The sequence below is a fragment of the Lissotriton helveticus genome, chromosome 4_1 (assembly GCF_964261635.1).
Source record: "Lissotriton helveticus chromosome 4_1, aLisHel1.1, whole genome shotgun sequence".
Lineage (NCBI taxonomy): Eukaryota > Metazoa > Chordata > Amphibia > Caudata > Salamandridae > Lissotriton > Lissotriton helveticus.
In genome coordinates this window covers 876,560,700-876,584,984 of record NC_136063.1, presented here as the reverse complement: position 1 = coordinate 876,584,984, position 24,285 = coordinate 876,560,700, and the positions used below count along the sequence as shown (strand labels likewise).

At 44.1% G+C, this 24,285-nt stretch overlaps 2 protein-coding genes across 3 annotated transcripts in view; one reads left to right on the top strand and one right to left on the bottom strand.

Moving 5' to 3' along the window:
• DSEL (dermatan sulfate epimerase like) overlaps positions 1-23,125 on the top strand; it is a 91,735-nt gene extending 68,610 nt beyond the window's left edge. For both annotated transcript variants that reach the window (XM_078687510.1, XM_078687511.1), the window contains exon 2: positions 15,753-23,125. In XM_078687510.1, coding sequence (XP_078543636.1) covers positions 16,481-20,131 — 3,651 coding nt within the window. In that variant the 5' untranslated portion in view covers positions 15,753-16,480 and the 3' untranslated portion in view covers positions 20,132-23,125. The remainder of the gene's footprint in view (positions 1-15,752) is intronic.
• Positions 1,039-10,448, bottom strand: LOC144828081 (monocarboxylate transporter 13-like). The gene is made up of 2 exons (XM_078686213.1): positions 10,233-10,448; positions 1,039-1,782 (listed from the first exon to the last, which is right to left on the bottom strand). The coding sequence occupies exons 1-2, from the start codon at positions 10,446-10,448 to the stop codon at positions 1,039-1,041; spliced, it is 960 nt and encodes a 319-aa protein (XP_078542339.1).
• Positions 23,126-24,285: the final 1,160 nt, after the last annotated feature.

Sequence of the window (24,285 nt, the reverse complement as noted above, 5' to 3'; positions counted from 1 at the left end):
TGCGGACAAAACCCTGACAGCTCACCTTTCCGACACCGGTGTGTCTCCAATCACGTGCTGGGACATACTGCAGCCCTCAAACTCACTCATCTGAAATATTGTATAGAATCAGTAATGGTAGAGTACATACAACTGCACATGCCTTCATCGCTGTGCCGCCCCTGTGCACCCATGCTGCTGCACCCCATCCACTCCTGCCGCCAAGAGGTGTCTGCCCACCCCTGCACACCCTGGCTGCAGCACCACATCCAATCCCGCAGCCCGGAGGTTTCTGCCCACCCCTGCGCACCCAGGCTGCTGCACACCATCCACTCTTACCGCCCAGAGGTGACTGTCCGCCCCTGTGCACAGAGGCTGCGGCACACCATCCACTCCCACCGTCAAGAGGTGTCGCCAAGAGGTGTCTGCCTGCCCCATCGCACCCAGGCTGCTGCACACCATCCACTCCCACCGCCCAGAGATTTATTTATTTATTTATTTATTTGTTAAGCTTATAAGGCGCACAGCTACCCAAAAAGGGTTTCCCGGCGCCAAGTTATGTGCACTCAAGTGCAAAATTGTGGCTATGAAGATACAAATTATGTGGCAGCTCCTAGCATTCTATGGTTGCTCAGTGGTTTTGTTTTGTTGAAGATGCACTCTTCCACAGTGATCATGATACACCATGGCAGTAAGGCGATGGCCACCGAGGCTCATGTACCCTGTTAACCAGTCTCCCTTAGAAGGGGATGGAAATCTTGTCTGGTGCTGCTCCCTTCTCATAACCAGTACAAGGCTCTGGCTGAAGATGACTGTCATGATCATATTTTGCATGACTAAAGGGGTCTTGAGCTCTATATGTTAGTCATCATGCATTTTATATTAGTAGCAAGTGTGGATGCTTCTTACATTTTAGCACACCTGAAAATAGAAAAGATGGATAAACAATCCCTGGTACTCTCACCCCCTCTAAACCACTCTTGTCCAAAGTGGAAAAGAGAGACAATTTCCTAATATTGCACACAGAGGCCATTTTGTGGTTTTCAAAGATGACGGTCACTAACTGGACACAGTATACAGTCCGTTGTTCTTTGAGCTGTCCAGGGATTCGTCCATGGATGAAAGTCTCATCATAGTGCTGGGCGCCGGAGGCTCCTCTTCAGTATGTGGCAACTCACTGTTCTTCTTCATTTGGCAAGGCAATGGGGTTCCAGTGAAGAACGAGGGGCTGCACATCATAATGCCACTCCCAGCTAGCGTGAATGCCGCAAAGACAATGAATGAGACCATGAAGCCCCCGGTGAGGTCCCTGAGGAATCCTGAAAATGGGGGACCCAGTAGTGCAGCAAACCCAGTGACCATCAAGGAGAGCTCTACAGCACTGGTCGTCCTCTCAGTGGTCACTAGATCGGGCAGCGTAGTATAAAACATTGGTGCAAAGGCACCAGTGTTAAGGCCGTAGAAGAGCCCAAGGGCCATGATGCCCTGGAAGGTGCTGTCAAGGGGCAAGAGGAGCATACTGAGACCAGTTATTGAGGCCCACAAAGCCGAAAGCTGCAGCGATGAAAGTAGCTTGAGGTCAGCAAACCAGCCTGATAGGGGGCGAGAGCACATGTCTGCTAGACTTGTTACCGACATGAGAAAGGCTGCCTCGTAGCTGCTGAGGCCCAGGTCTTTCCCGTGTGACACCAGGTGGACGTAAACCATGAAGGTACCAGTAGAGAAGAGAAACGTGCCCAATTGAAACATCACAAAGCCACGGTTCGGGTACAGGCTGAAGTTCAGGTCAGAAGAATGATTGTTCTTGGAGAGGGATGGAATACCCCATATCACATATATATATATAATAAGTCAGATTAAGGGTTGGCGATTTTACTGTCAATTCTGTATTGGCAAATGTTGCGACATCGACGTTTCGACCCCTATGTCTGTAGGTGTCTTGAACCTTACTGCTGGGGTCTTCTTCAGGGCAAGTGGTGGGGGTGGGGGGGGGCATGACACCAGGATTGAAACAGCGGGGGAAAGGGGTAACTCTCACAGATCATTTGTCGAGAGAAAGGGCTCTGTGGCTTTCCGAAGTCATCAAAAGTTGGCAGGAGTGAGGCGTCACTACATAAGAATGCGTTGTGCGCACGGATCCTATTTTTCATTCAGCCTTTTCAATGGGACTTATCACACGAAGTCAAAAGCGTGTCCGCCCGAATCAATCAAGGGCATGAACAGAGATTAAATCGGGAATGTCTCCAGGTCGTGTCTGGCAGAAAACGCCCGCACTCAGTGCGCTGTGTGTTAGATGACTGTCCGCCCCTGCGCAACCAGGCCTCAATGCTCACCTTTCTGCCACCAGTGTGTCTCCAACCACGTGCCAGGACATACTGCAGCCCTCAAGGTCACTCTTCTGAAACATAGTATAGAAGCAGTAATGACAGAGTACATTTAACTAACTCGCCTTCATCGATGTCCCGCCCCCGCACACCCAGGCTGCTGCACCCCATCTACTCACACCGCCCAGAGGTGTCTGCCCGCCACTGCGCACCTAGGCTGCTGCACCCCATCCACTCCCACTGCCTAGAGGTATCTGCCCACCCCTGCACACCCAGTCTGCTGCACACTATCCACTCCCACACCCCAGAGGTGACGGCCCGCCCCTGCACACCCAGGTCTCACTGCTCACCTTCCGCCACCTGCGTGAAAAAAAGAGGGCCCACCTTGTGCCGTTGCAAGCCCCAAGCCTGGGACTCACGAACAGGGCAATCTCCACATCATGCAGCCCTGCTCCGCAGGCCACCAGGTCTCACATTTGGTGCTGGATCTTGATTTCGCCATGGCAGAGGACATACCAGTGCACTCGGCATCATTGCAGGCTGCACACCCGCTCAGCCCTTGCGGTGCCACTAACTTTGTGACCAGCAAAGCCATGCCATGTGTCGATAGGCCACCCCTATCCAATGGCTCAGGCCTACACTGCGGTCCAGTAGGGCACACAAAATCTGAGCTGTCCGGACCACCGGGACGGGGCATCATCGCAAGCGGCACACCCGCTCAGCACTTACAGTGTCCCTACCTCAGTGCACCGAAAGTCACGGCACCGTGGAGGTGTGCCTGTGCCGGCCGCAGTGCATTCGGTGCAATCAAGTCTGTGCCCCAAAAGTCATTGACCTTCTATGATTGGGCAATGTGGTGCAGACACCATTGTGTCACCTCTGGGCCAGCGGAATGTGATGTCGCAGGCCCCTGGGCCCCCATGCCCACATTCACACCACACGGATACACCCCAAGAGAGGTCGGAAATGGCATCGAGCACGTGCGTTTGGCCCTTTTTATTGGTAGAGTCACGTATCCTGTGACGTCTGTGCTTGATGGGTGGGGTGTGGGTGTAAACCAGCCGTGAGTAAGTGGCTGTGGCATACTGAAAACTAGACCTGTGACCAGCAGATCACTACAATGAAAAGCTGGGCCATGTAGCGTTGTTGTCCCTATCTGTAAGCGTAAGCGGAGTGGGCTGGCCTGGCGTATGCCAGTCCTGCGTGAGGCTGTGAACAATGACTCCGGAGCTCTGGGCATGGATCCGTCCTGGGCTGTTTGAGGAAGCAACTGATGCAGGTGTCCCTGTTGTAGTGCTGACACCACCCGGGCGCAAGTGCCAATGTGTCACCCTGTGACCCAAGTCCCGCAACATGGCCAACATGGAAGGTAGGGGGAATCACTGACCATACATTCATCCATACTTCCACACATGAAAGATCGTGGACATGACACATCTGTGTGGATATGAATATTTAGCGCACATTCAGTGGAGTGTGGCAGCTGTAGCAATAAAGGACCATGCAAGTAAGTTTTTGGCACATGGAGGGCAGCCAATTAGAGCCAAGCTCGTGCTCAGGGGTTAGGCTCCGCCAACATATATACTTAGCCAATCACTCCGCCAATCCCCATGCACTTATGAACTCACTGTACACTCTCCTTGCAGTACTGTAATGATCCAGTCTCTACCCATGTACTTATATAATGACCCAGAAAAAGTTACATAACCAAAGTCTTCCTACTACCAGAGGTAACATGGTTTTGTGCGCTGTCCACAGCACAATGTAATGTGGTAGGGCCCAGGGGCACCATCATGCATACAAAGTGAACACACAGACACAGTTAGATAGATAGAGGAACTGGGTACTGGGTATGGGCACGTGCACTCGGCCCCTTTTTATTGCTAGGGTCACATGTCCAGTGACATCTGTGCTGGATGCGTGTGAGGTGAGTGTAAGCCAGCCCTCAGGGAATGGTTGGTGCTGGCAACAAGTACAACAGTAATCATCGAATCACACTCAGAGATTCAATCATAAAGGGTCCATGACTTGAGCTGCACTAAGGTTGGGGCACCAGATGTGAACTAACACACAAAAGATTCAATCATAAAGGGTCCATGACTTGTGGTGCACTGAGGTTGGGGCAGCAGATCTGAAATCATACACAAAAGATTCTATCATAAAGGGTCCGTGAGTTTTGATGCACTGAGGTTGGGGCATCAGAAGCATTCAGCGTGTGCGCAGCCAGCGATGATGCCTGATGCGGGTGGGCGGGCCGCACTGGGAGCAATATGTCTTGCCTACCGGACTGCGTAATTTGCAATCGTGACTCGATCTGAATTGTGAGCCCTGCTGCCCACAGTGGATATCGAAAGCAGTAGTCAGCACAAACATCGAGGAATGCTTTTTGTCACTTCCTTTTGACAAAATCCGAGGACATAGAGTACAGTTCACGCGTTAATTAATAAATTAAAACTGAATTTGAACTGTGAGCTCTGCTGTCCGCAGTGTAGACTGCCATTCAGTGTTCCTTTGGACTTGCAAGATTAATTTGGTCATTGTACTAAAGCTATAACTGATATAAAACCAGTTCTTGAAGCAAGGATACTAAAATAATATTGTTTGGATACACTTGGACGACATTGACTTTGATTTTGGTACACCTTCCCTTTTGTACATGGATTATGTTATAGTTAGTTGCCTACTGGACTGTGAAATTAATGAATCAAGATTGAATTTGAATTGTGAGCCCTGCTAACCCGCAGTGTAAGCCAGAGGCAGCAGTCAGGAAGGGCTCACAGCCATGTGGCATTGACTTGAACTGCACAGTTAGTCGTACCTAAAGCACTCAGCATGTGCACAGCTAGCGATTATGCGTGGTACGGGAGGGCCGCACTGGTAGCGATGTATGTTGCCTACTGGACTGCGTCATCTGCAATCGGGACTCGATCTGATTGGTGAGTCCTGCTGTTTGCAGTGTAGGCCTGAGGCAGCAGTCAAATTGGGCCCATAGCCGCGTGGCGTTGAGTTGCGCTGCACAGTTAGTGGCAATTCAGCTTTTGCGCAACCAGTGATGATAAGTGGTGCACTGAGTTATTGGCACCTGAAGCACTCCGCGTGTGCACAGCCAGCGATGATGCCTGGTCCGGGCAGGTTGCACTGGTAGCAATGTCGCTTGCATACTGGACTGCGTCATCTGCAATCACGACTCAATCTGAACTGTGAGCCCTGCTGTCCGCAGTGTAGATCGAAGGCAGTAGTCAGCACAGATATCGAGGAATGCTTTTTGTCACTTCTTTTTGATAAAATCTGAGGACATAGAGTACAGTTCACTCTGCAATTATTAAAGCAAGACTGAATTTGAATTGTGAGCCCTGCTGAACAAAGTGTGGGCGTATAGAACAAAAGATGAAATATCTATGGAATACATTGTCGAAATATGTATGTTCCAGGGACATTATAGTTAGTTGCCTACTGGACTCTGAAATTAAAGAATCAAGACTGAATTTGAATTGTGAGCCCTGATGACTGCAGTGTAAGCCAGAGGCAGCTGTCAGCAAAGGCCCACAGCCCCGTGGCGTTGACTTGAGCTGCACAGATTGGGAGCATTTGGTCTTCTTAACCGATTATAGTCTCTTACCCAATTTGTATCAGTACTAATCTTGAATTGTGTGCCCTGCTGACCGCAGTGTAGGCCGGAGGCTGCGGTCAGCAAGGGTCCACAGCCATGTGGCGTTGACTTGAGCTACACAGAGTTAGTGGCACCTGAAGCACTCAGCATGTGTACAGCCAGCAATGACGCGTGGTCCAGGTGGGCCTCACTGGTAGCACTGTCGTTTGTCTAATTAATTCTGCCTTAATAAGGGTACGTGGTGCACTGAGTGCACTAAGTTAGTGCCACCTGAAGCATTGCGCGTGTGCGCAGCCTGCGATGATGCGTGTTCTGGGTGGGCCACACTGAGAGCAATGTCTGTTGTCTACTGGACTGCGTCATCGGCAATTGCGACTCGATCTGAATTGTGAGCCCTGCTGTCCGCAGTGTAGGCCAAAGGCAGCGATCAGCAAGGGCCCAGAGCCACGTGGCGTTGAGTTGAGCTGTACAGTTAGTGGCCCCTGAAGCATTCAGCGTGTGCACAGCCTGCGAGGATGTGTAGTCCGGGCGAGCCACACTGGTAGCAATGTTTTTTACCTAATGAATTCTGCCTTAATAAGGCTATGTGGCGATGACTTGTGGACCACTGAGTTAGTGGCACCCATACCACTCAGTGTGTGTGCAGCCTGCGATGATGTGTGGTCCTGGCGGGCTGCACTGGGAGCAATGTCTGTTGCCTACTGGACTGCGTCATCTGCAATCATGACTCGATCTGAATTGTGAGTCCTGCTGTCTGTAGTATAGGCCGGAGGCAGTGATAAGCAAGGGCCCACAGCCACGTTGCGCCGAGTTGAGCTGCACAGTTAGTGGCACCAGAAGCATTCAGCGCGTGGTCATCCTGCGATGATGCGTGCTCCGGGAGGGCTGCACTGGTAGCAATGTCTGTTGCCTACTCGACTGCGTCATCTGCAATCACGACTCGATCTGAATTGTGAGCCCTGGTGTCCGCAGTGTACATCAAAGCCAGTAGTCTGTACAGACATAACTCTGCGGTGCTGTGCCGCTCTGTTCGCAGGGGGCCTGTGTTGAGGAGACCGGTGGTCACGGCGGCAGCCTCATACCAGGGTGAGGGCCGCCGCTCTGGCAGACGCGTTGGTCTTCCCAGAAGTGAACCACACCCAGAGCCCCGGGCTATTTGCACTCCTACGCTGGAGTGGTGTACATTGGACCAGCCCACTCCGCTTTCGGTTCCGCTTAAAGGGGGGGAATGACACAGCTACATGATTGATATCTTCGCCACTGCCTGAGGTAACATGGTTGCGTCCACTGTCCACAACAGTACAAGCACCAGCAGTATATGTACACATGGAGAGGTCTGTGCTCTGCATAGTGAGGTCTGTCCAGCACATCACCGCTGCACTTGGTATTGTGTGCATTGTTATTGATGGGTGACATGCCTCCTTCACACTTACTTGGTTCCCACCTCTCCCAACATTCAGCTATTGTGTGGCTGAGGGGCCACGCCATTTTGGGAAGGTCCGCTGTCCTGTTCTGTGCTGCCTCGGTGATAGTAGGGGGGTGGTCATGCCCCCAGCGCATTCTGCTGCACCGTGCCCAGGAGTCATCTCTGAGTGGCGTAAACGCGGTCAAGCCAAGCTCACAATTCAAATCTGGTCTTGATTGCCAATATGGTGTATTGAGGCCTACGCATCATCGCAGGCTGCACACCCACTCGGCTCTGGTGGCTCTAACTCAGTGGACTCAAGTCATTGCCATGTGGCAGGAGGCCAGTTTCGGGCAAAGTGCCCCGGCTGCCACCAACTCTGTGTACTTCAAGTCATGGGAGAGAATGGAAATGGTGTCGAGCACGTGCGCCTGGCACTTTTTATTGGCAGGGTGACATGTCCTGTGATGCCTGTGCTGCATGGGTGTGGTGTGGGTGTAAACTAGAACTACACAACAAAATATCAGAGGGTCTAAAAAGGAAAAAGCTGGTGTGTACGCATCGTGTAAACTAACAGGAAAACCTAAACATGCCTACCATGTGTGTATCTATCTAGGATCATCCCTTCGACAGACCCACGTAGTGGTCAGGCAAGGATGCCCATCAGTCACCACACGGAACCGCCCTTCATCATTTGGGATTCCTTCAAGACCACCAGCAGCCTTTGAGAAAGAAAGACTTCGAAACGAGTCAGGCGTAACTGGTGTTTGCCTGTCAACGAAAATCAGCGAGAGCCTCCGTACCTAATAAAGAGCTTTTGGCTTGGAAGCTCGTGATGGTGTTCGAGTGATTCCTACTAGGAGGGTGCAAGCCTGAGCATATATATATATATATATATATATATATATATATATACACATCCAAAATACAGCAGAACCACCAATGCCCCTCGTCCTGGCGGGCCGCAGCGGGATCGCCAGCCTCAATTAATTCCACATTACCGTTGTCTTCAATATCAAAAAGACAAAACGCCTTGGCCCATCTTTGGTTCAGAAGTGAGGTTTATTACTTGGAATATCCCCCAACGCGTTTCGAAGCTAACAGCTTCTTGATCACGAGTAACAGTGTTGGTGAAAACAATAAAGTTTTATACTAATCAAGTGGCACTACCCTTGGGAAAAAGTAAAAAGACAGACTGCCATCAAACATCGTCTCACTCAAATGTTACAAAATCACTATATGTACAATTTTGTTTGCGCCTCGCAGTTTGTGTTAGCATAAGCAATAATAATAGTTCGATCAATTTACAATCATTATCATACAACAAAAACTCGCAGTGCATACTAGATCAGAGATAGCATTGCGATGGTAAAGACTACGTTACCCACAATGCCCGAGCAAGGTTTGTCCGAACCTCATACAACCTGGAATTTGCCATTACAACCGCCTCCAGATATAATCACAGTGATTCCAGCTGTTTTACTATATACATATTCACATCATGCACAAGTGCGCACCACTTTTGCAGCAGCAAAAGAAAACAGTTATTTCTGAGTAAAACAGTCCTCAGTGGGTAATCATTAATGCGGCGGAATTCTGCTATAAATGATTCACATTTTTAAGGTCCATAAAACCCAAGTGGGCAATTGCTCATATACTCAATCCATTTCAATGATGTGGGGGACACCACACAAGACATAGAGCCCAAGTAGGCAAAAAATCTACAACATAACATTGCGAGTTAAGGATAAAACAGTATTAAACGTCATACTGATGATACTTTTGCTTTTTATCACCTCCAAAGAAGGTCAGACAATTGACAATCTGTAAAATTAAAGGAAAATGCACAAATTAGAATTAAATGTAAATACATTTACAACATACACAAACAATACAGCTAAGAGAAGGAAGATTTCAGATAAAAAAGTTAAAATCCAGCAGTTATTTCACAAGAAAAACACGCAATTGCTCAACCCAAATGAACTGCAAATGCTTTGTCACCATTATGGCCAGAAGGTTGCAATGTATGAGATCTTATTATCATCCGAGACTCAAGTCGCCTTAACTCTTTCCATCTGTCCCCTCCTCTTTCCCTACGCTGGACACAGTCAAGAACGACAAAGGACAATAAACTAGTATTCTGTTGGTGGTCAGTAAAGAAATGGCGTGCAATAGGATATTGTTCAGGGCCGGACTGGCTACCGGGCAGTTGTGTGTGCTGCCGAGCAGGGGGAGGATTTCTCCGTGGTGTGAGCTAATTTTGTTGATGGGTACCTGCGTGCGCTTTGAAATAAAAAAAGCAAAACGAATTTAGTTTTGCACACACAGGTCCCCATCAACGAAATGACCCCCCTGCTCGGCAGCACACACAACTGCCCGGTAGCCAGTCCGGCCCTGATATTGTTTATCATGGTGCGTGATCGCTCTCAGATGCTCCAATACCCGCTTTTTAGCCCTATGTATAGTGCTGCCGATGTAATATTTGTCGCAGGGACATCTGAGGGCATACACAGCATATTAGGTTTCACACGTTAAGTGTTTTGAAATTTTGAATGTGCTGCAACTGGCTGATAGTTTGACCTGTTTGTAGTTCGTACTGTGCCGGCATGCCTTGCATCTGCCACATACAAAGAACCCCTGCACAGTACTTTTCTGCAATCTTTTTACTTTGGGTAACACCACTGGACACATCATATCTTTCAACGATTGGGCCTTCCTATTAGTAACTAAGGGAAAGTCACCAGCATATTTCTGGAAGTCTTGGTCAGTTTGAAGGACATTCCAAAATGTGCCCAAACACCTGCGGACTTCACCTGATTTATTATTGTATGTGGTGTTGAATCTTATTTTTTTCCACCTCTTCGCCTTGTATGTCATCAGTCTTAATCATTAGCAATTCCTCCCTGTTTCTTACCTCAGCCTTCTTACATGCAGTTGTGATGCATTCCTGATTGTATCCCCTTGACTTGAAACGAGTAATCATAACATCTTTCTCGTCATTGTAAGACTCGTTGGTACTACAATTTCTTTTTGCCCTTAACAGTTCACCCAGAGGGATACTCTGGATGAGTTTGTTGGGATGACAACTGAAAGCAAAACTATTGCCTGCTGTACTCTTCTGATACTGCATAGTTTCAAGATTTTCATTTTTAGCTTCCAGTATCACATCAAGGTACTCAATCGTTATATATATATATATATTAGATAGGTTATTGTTGTCAGAACTTTAAAAGCATTTTAGGTTAACATCATTAATTCCCTGACATACTCATAAAGTTCAGTAATTGTTTCAAAACAAAATTGAAAAACCACTGGATTATGCCAGGTATGGTTATACAAAGTAACGTAACCCACAACCCTTTTTATGCACTGCTTATGAATTTATATATGGCATCACTCATGACACATTAAATGACATCATTTATGGACTTGCTGAGGACATCTTAGGTAACATAACTGTACTTTGTGTTTTCAGTGAATTTCTGATTTTTTTTATACGTGACTGAACCTTTTTTTGACTGTTTAGTGCAGGTTTGTGGACAGATACGAAGTATTGAGTAGGGTAGTGAATCAATACTTACCTATACATGCTTACGTTCATGATATAGCATATACTAAAGTTGAAATTGATGCAGCTCCATGCCTTTTACCTTGATATTCTGACATAAAGCCCTTCACTAAGATGAGCAGTCTCTATGTCGTAATGCAGTAGAAGGATAGCAATAGGCCTTGCGGCGTGCAAGAGCCAGATAGTGTGCTTACAGCTGATGCATTAGTAATGGGCGTAGCATGTGTTTAGAGACGTTGGTGTATTGAAAGAAGTAGAGGGAAGTTATCAAGTGGTTAGAGAACCACTTTTATAACCCATAACCTTTAGAAAAAGATCAAAGTGAAAGGTGTTAAATAGTTTAAAATAATAGTTAATGTGCAAAGTTTGATGTCAGCCTTTATGAGAACAGTGATAATGTCAATATTTTCAGCCAGCAATCCAAATTATTTATGTATATCTTAAATATATCTTGGGCCGTAGGATTCATAAAAGAGAAAGCCCACTCAAGTAGTACAACCTAATAGCATTACACTGGCCCACGCACAGAAAGGATGATCTTGCCTCATTCACCTCCAAATTTGGAAAATCATTCTTGCAAGTGATGAACGATGTGTCACTATAAGAGGTAATCAGATCCAGTCACACTCCTTTGTGGCCATCTCCCGATGTGTCAAATTCCATTCCTCCAATTACTTTGATAGTCTGTCTTTGTGCCATATCCAATTTTCACATGTGCATCACCTTTTGTCAGTGTGCAGATTCACACTATTGTCCAGTGGTGGCTCTCTTTCTCCCTCTTATTAGATACAACTACACAAAGGCTTGCAAGAAGCAGATTTACATTGTTTGTTGATGCTTAGGCCAATGTGCTAAAATCTGTACAATTAAGTTCCAATGTTTTATATTAAAAAATGAACAGACCTATTCCAAATTTATGCTGTAATTGTGGCATGTTTTCATTAAGTATATGTAGCCACAGGAGGTCTTATTCATCATTGATGTAAACTAGAATGGCAAATATACAGACACAGCATTATTTTAAAATGGCGGCATCCTACTACTTCTTGAACTATGCATCACCTCCCATGAGGAAAGAAAAATAATGAATCAGTGGCTGTGTCTAATGTCTTACATGTACAATAAGGCATCTGTACACTCGTAAACGCTACCGACTAAGGTAGTAAGCTACCGCTTTTAGGCCCCGCTACTGCCTTATGATTTTTCTCTCTTTACATTGATTTTCCCTGTGCTGGGAAAGGATCCCATCTGATTAGTGTAGGAGGGACGCCTGGGTGTCCAGAAAGTACATTTGTTTGTGTAGAGCAGGTCGTGGATCACTGTAAAGGATGTTTTCTAAAGGGGATAGTGGTAATGCAAGGCTTAAATGAGCACTCATTCAAGCAAGCAAATAGACCTACGACCTATATTTTAGCCGTTAAAGACACCCATAATTTAGTTCCATGGGGCCCCTCCGATCCCCTGGCCATTGTGCCACAGCATCCTCTGCATTACTAAGAAGTAGACTCCTGCAGGGGTGTGTGGTTTTAGCTATGCAGGAGACTTCTATACAATTTGGCATTATTCAGTAGTTTATTTATCAATAGGGCCAAGTATGTGCGTATATGAAATGAGCCTATGCTTTGAATTGTGTACCCAAGGAGAGCAGAGTTGTTGGTGGAGATGTGTCTTATGCTGACACTGTGCATGTGAATCCTTGTTCCAGTTCTCAATTGTTCCTTTCCTTATATGTGTTTATGAATCCCTTCCTTCGCTCTACAATTGGTCTTTATTTCTTTGATCTATAGCTAAAGCTCCCACCATCTAACCTCTTCTTTCTTTTGAACCATCCACAATTCTCCCACTCTGTTTTTGCCTATTTCCTGAACTTTTCTTTTCTCAGTCTCACACTCTTTTTTATTTCCTTTCTCTTGCCCTTCTCTCTCCCTCACTCTTTCTTCCCATCTGTTAGACCTGGCATCTTTTGGTGTAGCTTCCCCTGTCTCTTTGCTTCTGGCCTCTTGTTTTTGTTTGTGTGCTACACTTAGTTTTTGCTGGTGTTTGAACTCTGGGCACATTCCCATTGCTGACCAGTGCTAAACTGCATGTGCTCTGTGCCTAAAATGTAATGGCATTTGTTTTCTTCATTATTGACATATTTGATTTACTAGAAAGGTGCTCGTACAGTGCACTACATGTGCCCAGGGCACGTAAATCAAATGCTACTGATTCTCCCTCCCACATGAGTAGCCATCCAAACGTGTCCCTTGGAGGTGATTCTGGTGCTGCAATCAAGAAATCGAGATATCGACTCCAAGCATCAGTTCTGAACCGGCTCACCCCTGCAAAATCGATACATCGCCACTGCCTGCACTGAAGTCGTGTTCCCCACTTGCTGAGTGCACAGTGCAATGACTGCGACTTACAATGCAAGCCCCAATGGTGCCGTAGCACCTCTAAAGTACCGCCGCTGCATGAGTTTCGAGCACTGCTTCACTGAAATCCGTGACACACCGCTCTGACTCTGACGCTGCATCTGTGGCCTGGTGGTTTGATATTGATGCACTGCGCTGTGACTTTGATGCATCATGAACACCGCATTGCCTTCAGGACCCACGGTCTTGCACCTGCAACCTATGCATCACCTCCCCTGCGCCCTGCATCATTTAAGGGCTTTATCAGATCAATGACCCTGCACCACCTCAAGAAACCGATGCATTACCTTGTGACATTGACACCTCGCCTACTTTGCGCGACGCTTTGTCCTCGAGCTCCAACGTGCCAATGGCCTGCATAGCAGTTCGGAACTGATGCAACTCCTGCCTTTGCGTTGCCTCACCTCTGCTTATCACACCATCTTTGACTTTGTGACACATTCATGATCCTGTACAGGGGGCCTTGCTACTCTTGTAGCCAGCTTGCACTCCATATCGGATTGAATTTATAGATTTGTCTCAGTCAAGAGTGACCAAATAGCCCCAGTTGGAGCAATTGTTTTCTAAATGCTATAAATGCATTTAATATTGAATGATTCATATCTTGATTTGTGTGTGTTGGATTTTTTTCAACCTTGTCTTGTTTTACTCGGACAAATATTGGCTTTTTGTCTAAACTGGTGTGAAGTACTTTTGTCGTGTTTTCACTGTATTACTGTGCATGTGTGTGTGTGTGTGTGTGTGTGTGTGCGCACAAATACTTTGGACATTGCCTTTTTAGTTTGGCCTGATTGCTCAGAGCCAAGTTACCAGAGGGTGAGCAAAGGTAAAATTAGTGTGTACTACACTTACGCTGACTAGAAAATGGGTTCCGACTTGGACAGGGGGCAAATCACTGCCAACTAGAGACCCCATTTCGAACACCCTGTCTTCAGTTTCTCTCTGAAAATCATTGATTCCTCCCTCTCTCTTTTCTTTGCATCCATGTGTCTTGGTTTATCTCTTCTTTCTTCCCATGTCCTTTACCTTAGTGGTACAGTTAAAGAATGATAGTGGCACACCTGTGAGAGCTGTACTTGAATAAAGAGGGGTGAAGCTGACAGCCATGTAGGGTCTGAGAGTAATGAGAAGATCAAATATTAACATAGTGGATGTTAAGCTAGTAGCCGCGTATGATATTTGAGTAAAGAATAGGTGGAACATGGCATGGCTGAATATGTCCAACAGTCCTCATCTGATGCCATGTTTCTGTGCAGTTCACTAAGGCATCTCAATTGGTTGAGCCTAGAACTCCGATGGTGATGTCCTCTACATCAAAGGCAATACTGATTATCTCCAATCTGATCTAAGGTACATCATATGATGCCATCTCTTGGAATGAAATTGTCAGGACTAAAGTCATGTGATGCCATTTCTGAAACCTGAAAAATCATACCAGTATTTTGCCATGGAATAATGGCAAATATACTTCTGCCTTCTGTTTGAACGTCTGAAACATTTTTTGTCTGATGAAAATCTGTACCATGATAAACATAAAAGAAAACCTAAATGTGTATGTTCTTCCATAATTCAACCCCTTACCTTTACATTCTAATTAAAAACACCAAACTGGTTTTTCATGTGCACTTGTAAAAGCAACTGTTTGTAAGTATTGTTTTAAATGTTTTCGGAGGTATGTTTTTAACACTGTGCAACCAATCACAGACTAGCCTGTTGGGGAAACATGCAGGGAAACCTTTTTACAGATCTTGTTTCCTTCAAGTACCGCAACTTGGATGGAGGATTGATAGTTGCTAGTACAAGGCTAAAGGTCTTTTTTTAGCCGAGAGTCTAGCATTGTACATGCAGAGCGGAAAGGGGAGATATATTAATATTTTATAATGAGATAGCTGAAGGGCACCTCACGTGGCTCAAAAAAGTTAAATAAGTTATACAGTAGCTCAAAGAGGCAATAGGGGGAAATACTATAGGGAAGGAAATAACTAAAGTATTGGTGTGGAAGTACTCTTTGCTGTTTATCGTTCTATTTTTTGCACAGCTTGGGGCAGAAAATGCAGTTGTGTGGGGAATTGTTGTGTTACTTTAAGTAATCTTAATTTCCCTAATATTGAATTGTCCGCAGCAAGCTCAAATCCATGCCTTGCAGAACACATATACACGCTCAGCGTGTCTGTATAAGCTCAAAACTGCCTCATTTTGCTAATATGGGCAATTTTTTGGGGGCTTTCTACTTCACTAATGGAGGGGTGGGCGGGGGGGGGGGGGGGGTAGAGTGTCACTTATATTTTGGTGTACCTGCCTATTTTCTGTCGCCCTCCAACCCTATAGACATGTAGCTGCATTGATTTTGCCTGTTTTCAATACTGTTGCTTTATCCATTCTGAATACGCCATTGTTGGACTGTGCGGTTTCAAATTACTTGTTTCTCAGATTTATTTCTTGTCTTTTTCAGTTGATGAATCCAACCGCTGTGCAGCTGGAAAGAATGTACGACTTCCGGAGTCGGTAGACACTGAGCTGCTTCGCCTGCTTAAAAGGCTATGAAACCGGGACAAGAACTGAAAATAACAGATTGTTACCACGTTACAATGTTTCAAGAGCAAACCAGCGGAGCATTGAAGAGTTTTCACAAGCTTGTGACGGAGCAGACGGCAGAGAAGGGGTCTGAACGTGTCTGCGACTCAGGAAACGAATAAACCATCACTCATACATTCCACGTCTGGCTATACTTTTGGAAATGCAACGCATGACGTAATACAGGAGGGATTCCATTTTGAATCAACTAAATTAATTCATCGTGACCCTAACATCTGCGAAAATTATTTTTTTAGCTGCATACAGAGTTCCTTCACCGTTAACTGTGAAATACGATTTCCTGGCATTGCGCTCTGAAAAAGGCAACGCAAATGGATATTTCATTTAGAAGGCTTCCCTACGGAGTACCCAATGTCTAAAATAAATATGTGCTTTCTGAAATATGTGAATAAACACATTTTCACTCTTTTTTTTGTTTATTTCCGTTTTAGCGTCTTTACAGATGAATGCAAACTACCTCTGACACTGATATTCGGAAGATCCCTGTAAACACAATTTTTCTCAGAATGTGCATACTCTGAAAATAGGAGCACTTTGTTTGGAAAAGCAATGTTTGCCTGAAGGGAAGCATTCCCCTAATGGATCATGGCTCTGATGTTTGCAGGACATTACTTCTTCATGGTATTTTTCACCCTAGTTCTCTCCCACTTTGAAGGATCTGTAAGCAATTATTCTGACTGGCGGACTTTCACAGACGACTCGAATCAATACCAAACGCAGAGACTGGAAGATGTTGTTGCCAGAGTTCAGCAGCAGGAGTTCAGTCTTCATCCAAGCTTGTATTTCGATGTGGAGGACGTTCGCATAATGAAGCAACAGTCCCGCGGCAGCCATTTGCATTTATTTAGGGCAATCAGGAATGCAGTATCAACAATGCTGTCCAACCCAACCTACTTCCTGCCTCCAACCAAGCATGCTGATTTTGCTTCAAAGTGGAATGAGATTTATGGCAACAACCTACCACCCCTGGCATTATATTGCCTCCTTTGCCCAGAGGATCAAGCCGCCTTTGCCTTTGCACTGGAGTACATGGACAGGATGGCTGGCTACAAGGACTGGCTGGTCACAAACGCACCCGGAGACGAGGTGCCCCTTGGCCACTCCCTCACTGGTTTCGCCACAGCATTTGATTTCCTGTATGGCTTACTAGATGATAGCAGAAGACGTAGCTACTTGGTGAAGATACAGAGTGTGAGTGAAGAAATGTATGAATATTCGAAAGTGCGCTCTTGGGGCAAGCAGCTGCTTCATAACCACCAACCCACTAACATGATAGCGCTGCTCACGGGAGCTCTCGTCACTGGCCTTTATCAGGAGTCCCGAGCTCACATTTGGAAGCAAGTCGTTGTTGACGTAATGGAAAAGACCATGTTTTTGCTCAATCATGTGGTTGATGGCTCTTTAGATGAAGGAGTTGCATATGGCAGCTATACATCAAAATCGATCACTCAGTACGTTTTCTTGGCACAGCGTCATTTTGGTATTAATAACATGGACAATTACTGGCTGAAAATGCACTTTTGGTTTTATTATGCAACCCTCTTGCCAGGCTTTCAGAGAACGGTAGGCATTGCAGACTCAAATTATAATTGGTTCTATGGTCCAGAAAGCCAGTTAGTATTTTTGGACAAATTTGTGCTAAAAAATGGAGCAGGCAACTGGCTAGCACAGCAAATCAGAAAGCATAGGCCAAAAGATGGGCCTATGGTACAGTCTAGTTCACAGAGGTGGAGCACTCTTCACACAGAATTCATATGGTACGATCCAAGCTTAACACCTCAACCTCCTTCGGACCATGGAACTTCTAAGTTGCATATATTTCCCAACTGGGGAGTCATTACATATGGAGCTGGGTTGCCAAATACTCAGACTAACACATTTCTTTCATTTAAATCAGGAAAGCTTGGTGGCCGAGCTGTCTATGATATAGTGCATTTTCAACCGTACTCCTGGATTGATGGATGGAGAAGCTTCAATCCTGGTCATGAGCACCCAGACCAGAACTCATTTACGTTTGCCCCAAATGGTCAAGTTTTTGTTTCAGAAGCTCTCTATGGACCAAAACATAGTCACTTAAATAATGTACTAGTATTTGCCCCATCACCTACTAGTCAGTGCAACAATCCTTGGGAGGGGCAACTTGGTGAATGTGCGCATTGGCTGAAATGGACAGCTGATGAGGCTGGAGACACAGCTGGAGATATCATAACTGCTAGCCAACATGGAGAAATGATGTTTGCAAGTGGTGAGGCAGTCTCTGCCTACTCATCCACCATGAGACTGAAGAGCGTTTACCGTGCTTTGGTACTTTTAAATCCCCAGACCCTACTAGTAGTGGACCATATTGAGAAACATAAAGACTCTCCCCTTAGTTTGGTTAGTGCCTTCTTTCACAATCTGGATATTGATTTTAAGTACATACCTTATAAGTTTTTAAATCGATTCAATGGGGCCATGATGGATGTGTGGGATGCCCATTACAAGATGTTATGGTTGGATCACCATGGAAATAGCCCTGTTGCAAGGATACAAGAGGAGGAACAGGCTGCTGAATTCAAAAAGCGCTGGACCCAATTTGTCAATGTGACCTTTCCCATGGGAAGCTATGTAACTAGGATTGCGTACCTATTCTATGGGCCATATGTCAATGTTTCCAATCTCAAGTTTATGGATGATAGCAAACATGGACTACGGGTTAGCTTAAATGTCAATAATACAGAGAAAATAATATCACTGGTAACTGAGTACAATGACTTGAGTGCACGATATAATTATCTGGGTTTTGGTGGCTACGCCACAGTGGAAGACCAGGAAACAATTACTAGATTTGGTGTGGGCACAGGAGTTGTAGGCAAAATCCCCTCAAATAATAGGTACTTGTTTCAGTTTGGATTTAAAGTGAATGCATTGACAGGACTCCTCATGTGTGTGAGTTTGGCTGTGTTGTTTTTTCATTGGAGGTTTTACAATTCTTTCAGGAAACTGATGCGCTTGGGCCTAATCATTGTTATTACGCTGTGGTTCATTGAATTGATGGATGTATGGAGCTCCTGCAGTCAGCCCACCTGTTTAAAAGAAAGTAGTGATTCAGTGGAGAAGGAAACAGACACACTGAAACGAGCACAACCAACTGGCAGCCTCTCTCTTGACTTGCCAGATGTTGTGATTACTTCATTACCTGGTTCGGGAGCAGATATTTTAAAGCAGCTCTTTTTCAACAGCACTGATTTCCTCTACATCAGAATTCCTACAGCCTATTTACCTATCCCAGAAAGTGAATTCAAAATCGACCCCTTTATTGATGGTTGTGAATGGAGCAACTCTGATGTTCAAGATGGTCACTTCCTTGTGATGCGAGGCTGGCTCCAGTCTCTTGTCCAAAACACCAAGCTCCATTTACAAAACATTCACCTGCATGAGCCAAACAAGAGTGTGCTTGCCCAGCATTCTGTGGTGACTAAAGAGAAGAAAAAGAGATATCAAAGGAAAGATATTGTTGCCGACAAGAGGAGTAGATTTAGAAGTAGTTCTGACAAGGATGCAGAATATATAAGACAGCTAAGGAGACATCTTGTGTATTATCCTCATTCACGACCTGTGCTCAGCTTAAGCAGTGGGAGCTGGACTTTAAAACTGCCTTTTTTCCAAGAGGTTGTTGGTTCATCTTTAAGAGCCTTGTTTGTTGTAAGAGACCCTCGAGCATGGATCTTCTCCATGACCCACAATAGCAGGTCTAACTTTTATAGTGTGAATAAACTTGCACATCATCTGGATCTGATGTTCAAAGCTCAGGATAGCAGAGAGAAATGCAGTTCTAACTCAGGTCTTGCCTATGAGTACGAGTCACTGAGAGAGGAGATATCCAATTCTAAATCAAATGCAGTCTCCATGCTGGCATATTTGTGGTTTGCAAACACTGCAGCTGCCATGAGAATAAACAGACAGTTGCCAAAAATAAACTATCAACTGGTTAAATTTGAAGACATTGTACATTTTCCACAAAAAACAACCGAAAGTATTTATGCCTTTCTTGGCATTCCTGTGTCTCCAGCCACTTTAAACCAAATATTGTTTGCAAGCTCCACAAACTTATTTTACCTCCCCTATGAAGGGGAGATTTCACCCACGCATATTGACAGCTGGAAAAGGAGCATGCCAGAGGAGGAAATTAGGCTGATAGAGAATATCTGCTGGACACTAATGGATCGCTTAGGATATCCAAAGTTCACCAATTAAGTGCTGCAGGTCAGCATTCATTTGCACTAATGATCTTCATATAATTTTCTAAAAAAAACAAAAAAGAATCAGAGCTGTATGTTTTATTCTTGTAAATGTGTACATTTGGTTCCTTGCAGAGATACTATTTTGTAAACAGGGAGTTGATATTGCAGATGTGATTTAAATATATATATATGTATTACTTTTTAAATACTTACACCATTCCACTAGTAAAGTCAAATTACATTTTAATTAAGGTTACCAGATTCTTCTTATCATTTGTTTAACTTATTCTAGTCCACCTTTTCATTTAAAAGCTGCTGTAGCGTAAAACCTTAACCTAATTCGTCAAATCGGAGTGCAACTTCCAGAATCCATTGGGTTGTTGGACAAAAGTGGTGGACAAGAACATAGTGTCCTTTATGAGATACAAACATCTGGTAACCCTACGTTTTCTAGAAGATAATGATTGCATTGTTTGCACTGCACTGTGGCATTAACAATATATCTCAATCGTTAAATTTCTTGATCCACTCATTAACCTGCTTGGATCTGTCAGCTAATCACTGTGTCTTTCCTCAATCCCTTCATAGTTACTTATAAAAGGATTCGAGCAATGAGATGGACCAGTTACACCTTTTTATGATGTAGAATCCCTTGTTCTTCAAAATATAGTAGCACATATTGTGATTGATTGCAGATTTTCCACAAATATTATGGTGCCCTGATATATAAATGTGGTGATATCATGGTAAAGTCAAAGATAAATATAAAGTATATGTAATTAACAACATTCTATTTATGTACTATTGTGGGGACGTCGTACGTAAATTATAATAAGACACTTTTTTAAAAGTTTCTTGCAGTAAAATATAATTTGATTATTGTTGTGCTTTCAGACCATTAAACTGTGATTAATAAATTGGAGTAAAAGGGGAGTGAGTGAGAGTTGTTATAAAAGGTTTGAAAAGTATCGTTTACTCCCAAAAACATTTAAAACACCAAGAGTAAATGTTAAAAGCTATTACAAGGAGAAGAATGAAATTTAAGTAAGACCATGTATAGAGAACTCTATGAAAGATATTTGAGTACTCAAAAATGTGATTTACTTCCCACTACACATGCACATTTAAATCCATTTATTGCACCGTTTCTGCTATTTGGTTCTCAACGCATCTTGGATGCAAAACTTGATTAGAGTAGAAACTCATGTTCAGTTCCCAATAAGGATTTCAGCTCATGTACAACCATATGACATACTTTCTCAGTAAAAGTGTGCGTTTTTTGGAGAACACAAATGTCAAAACTGTACACGACTAATTCTAACAACACCATCAGAATGTGTTGGCCTTAGTCCTGATAGGTCACAGTGCACCATCTGTACCCCTAACTAGGTAAGGCGATAGGTGAAATGTGCAACCTCAGAAAATGACAACTCTGACTCCCTAAGTAAATCATGGTAACAGATCTAGAACCCCTTTAGATTGTTTACTCATGCATTCCCAAAGAGACACACAAGAAATACACAGCATGACGTTTCAATATTTATTGAAGCATTGTGATTCTTGAGTAAAATACATGCACTGCAATGATTAATGGAAGGAAACAGAGCAACGCGATCAGCATTAGTAGAATGGAGAAGAAGTTAAATAATTCACCCATTGTGTTGTAACAGAGAATATATGATTGCAAACAAGTACTATTACATTTTGTGCTCCTACTTAGCGCTCCCTAACCTAACGCGCCTAGGGTGGGTGAATCTGCCAGAGTCCCTGTAGGATGATCCAATTTCCCCATTTCCTGTGTGTAAGTGTCATCAGAGAGCCCGTCCTAGTGGAGAGCTGGGCTTCATCTGTCACAGGAGGTAAACCGGTATCAGCTGAGCTGGAATACCAGCATAGTGTGACCTCATAGTGCCAGCGAAATGCTCTTCTAACTAAATCAAGGAGTGATGTTGTGTATGTAATAAACATCACTCATGTTGCCATGCTGAAGTCTCAGACAGGCTGCCATTATTGATTCTACCCTGACAATTTTGTCACTGAGCGACTAACAACAAACAACATCATTTTGCACAGTGAACTAGCTTTTGTACAGAATGTTCAAAGTTCTGATAATGTGCCTCTGAAGATGCGTAAATGTAAGCAACATTATTTTGTGGAACATTATCAGTACGCAACCAAAAGCGTTTTTCACCTGTCAACTTTCAAGAAAATATTGCAAGTTTAAACGTGAGCATAGAAAGTGGTGACGTTCCTGCCTGGGCTTAAATATGACCACATTACAGTGTTTCTCTAAAAGATTTCTGAATGGTAAACCTGGCCCAAGTCAGTTAGAGCATTATCCACTATTCCAAGGCCTGATACTCAGATAGAGGCAGCAAAGGTGCCCTGCCAGTTACGCACCCTGTTGCATTACAAATTAATTCACCAAACCAGTGCTTGAGATGGAATGATGGTAAAAATGTCTATGATAAATTACATCTTTTTAGTGGCCTTTATTGTATAGAAAAATTAACCATTCTCTTTAGAACTAATAGATCTTTAACAATCAACAATAGTTTTTCCAGAATTTTTCTTTCTTTTGCTGATGTCTTCTTGGGATTTGAGACCTACTATGAACTCATTTAATGGGCAGTGCCTTCAGGTTTTCATTGATCCAATACCAAATCGCCACTAATGGTCAAGAATGCATTTTTCGAAAAATGTAAAGAATTGGAAAACGTATTATTTGTTTTCATTCCTTATACAAAAGATCCATGACCCTATCCTGGTATTACTGCTAAGTAAAGCCCTACTCATATTCCTTGTTTACATGGATGATATTCAATGTAGCATTGCATTTTTTAAATCATTTTAATGGAACGTGTTAATTATTACAATGAGAAAATTTGTTGAAAGTGGTTTGTGCATTTCTATATTGGCCTGATTGATAAATGATACCATTCTAGGCCAATTGTCCCCTTTTTTACAATTCAGTGACTTAAATGTTAATAAAGTTGAGAGTCAGAAATTGAAGTCAGGATGTGACGACTTTGGAGTATCTAAGGTACCAACAAAATCAACGCTGTGTTCCATTTTCTGTGTTTCTGCACCACATTGGCACAGGTCCTGAGCTCTTCTTGGTGTTTTTCTAACAATCCAGCTTTCAATAGCAACTAGGTCAAATGTCTCCCTACAAATATTTCAGAGTTCAAACTCTGTCAGAGAAATTGCAAGACTGTCTTTGTCTGTTTTACACAATATCTGCAAAAGAAAGGTAAACAACATTAAAGAGAGAAAACATACTGGCCCCAATAGGAGGTAGGTCGGAGTGCACTAGCAAGTGGAGGGGAAGGGTGGAAGGTCTATAAAAAAGCTGATTGGAGGACAAAGACATATAAAGATGGAAGAAAGACACATTTCTATTCTCTTAGAAAACAACAAAGAGCCAAAAAGTGGAGGCAACAGAGGAATGCACCCCAATCCAGGAAGAGAAGAAGAAAATAGTCTTTTGGAGAACAGCAGAGGGACCAAAGCGCAGAGTCCTCCACATTAAGGAGGCACCTCAAGCATACTACAAATAGGAGTAGGTTTTGTGGAACATGTCAACTAAGCCCTTTGAACCACGGATCCCACCAATTTGAAGGACGAGGAACCAAAGAGCTAGTCAGAAGAGTGGCGGTCCCCAGCCTCTTGGCTGTGAAGCAAACTCTCCTGTCACAGTCCAGGAAAGGACTGCTTCCCACCCGGTGCATAGGATGCTGCAGGGAGCAGGAGGGAAAAATTGGGATATGGAAGGAGGGACCGCTCTCCCATCTAAGAGAGAGAGGAAGCATTTATTTCTTTAACTTTCATTGTTTTTCTTTTGCTCACTTTCCTTCTCGATCTTTTAGTGGATGTGGGTGATTGGGGTTGATGGTGGTACTATTTCTTTAACTCTCTATAGGCTGACAAACATTTACCTACAAATGAAAATCCTCATAAGAAAATAGAGGTGCATGAGGAATGTAAACTCTGGAATGTAAAGAACCTCAACTTCAATTAAGTAAGAGGTGGAGGGATGGAAAAGGGAAAACAGTCATTCACATCCAAAGAACAGAGAAAGAGAGAGAAATCAAGAAGTGCTTAAAAAAAGAGCATTGACATCAAATAATTTATTTTTTAGTTCTTCTTTATTATTTATTTGCCTAG

Coding starts and splice junctions, on each gene's coding strand:
- LOC144828081 (XM_078686213.1), bottom strand. CDS start 10,448: ATGCAGTATCAGAAGAGTACAGCAGGCAATAGTTTTGCTTTCAGTTGT. Junction 1,783..10,232: donor CTGCATGTAAGAAGGCTGAG/GTAAGAAACAGG, acceptor TCCCTCTCCAAG/AACAATCATTCTTCTGACCT.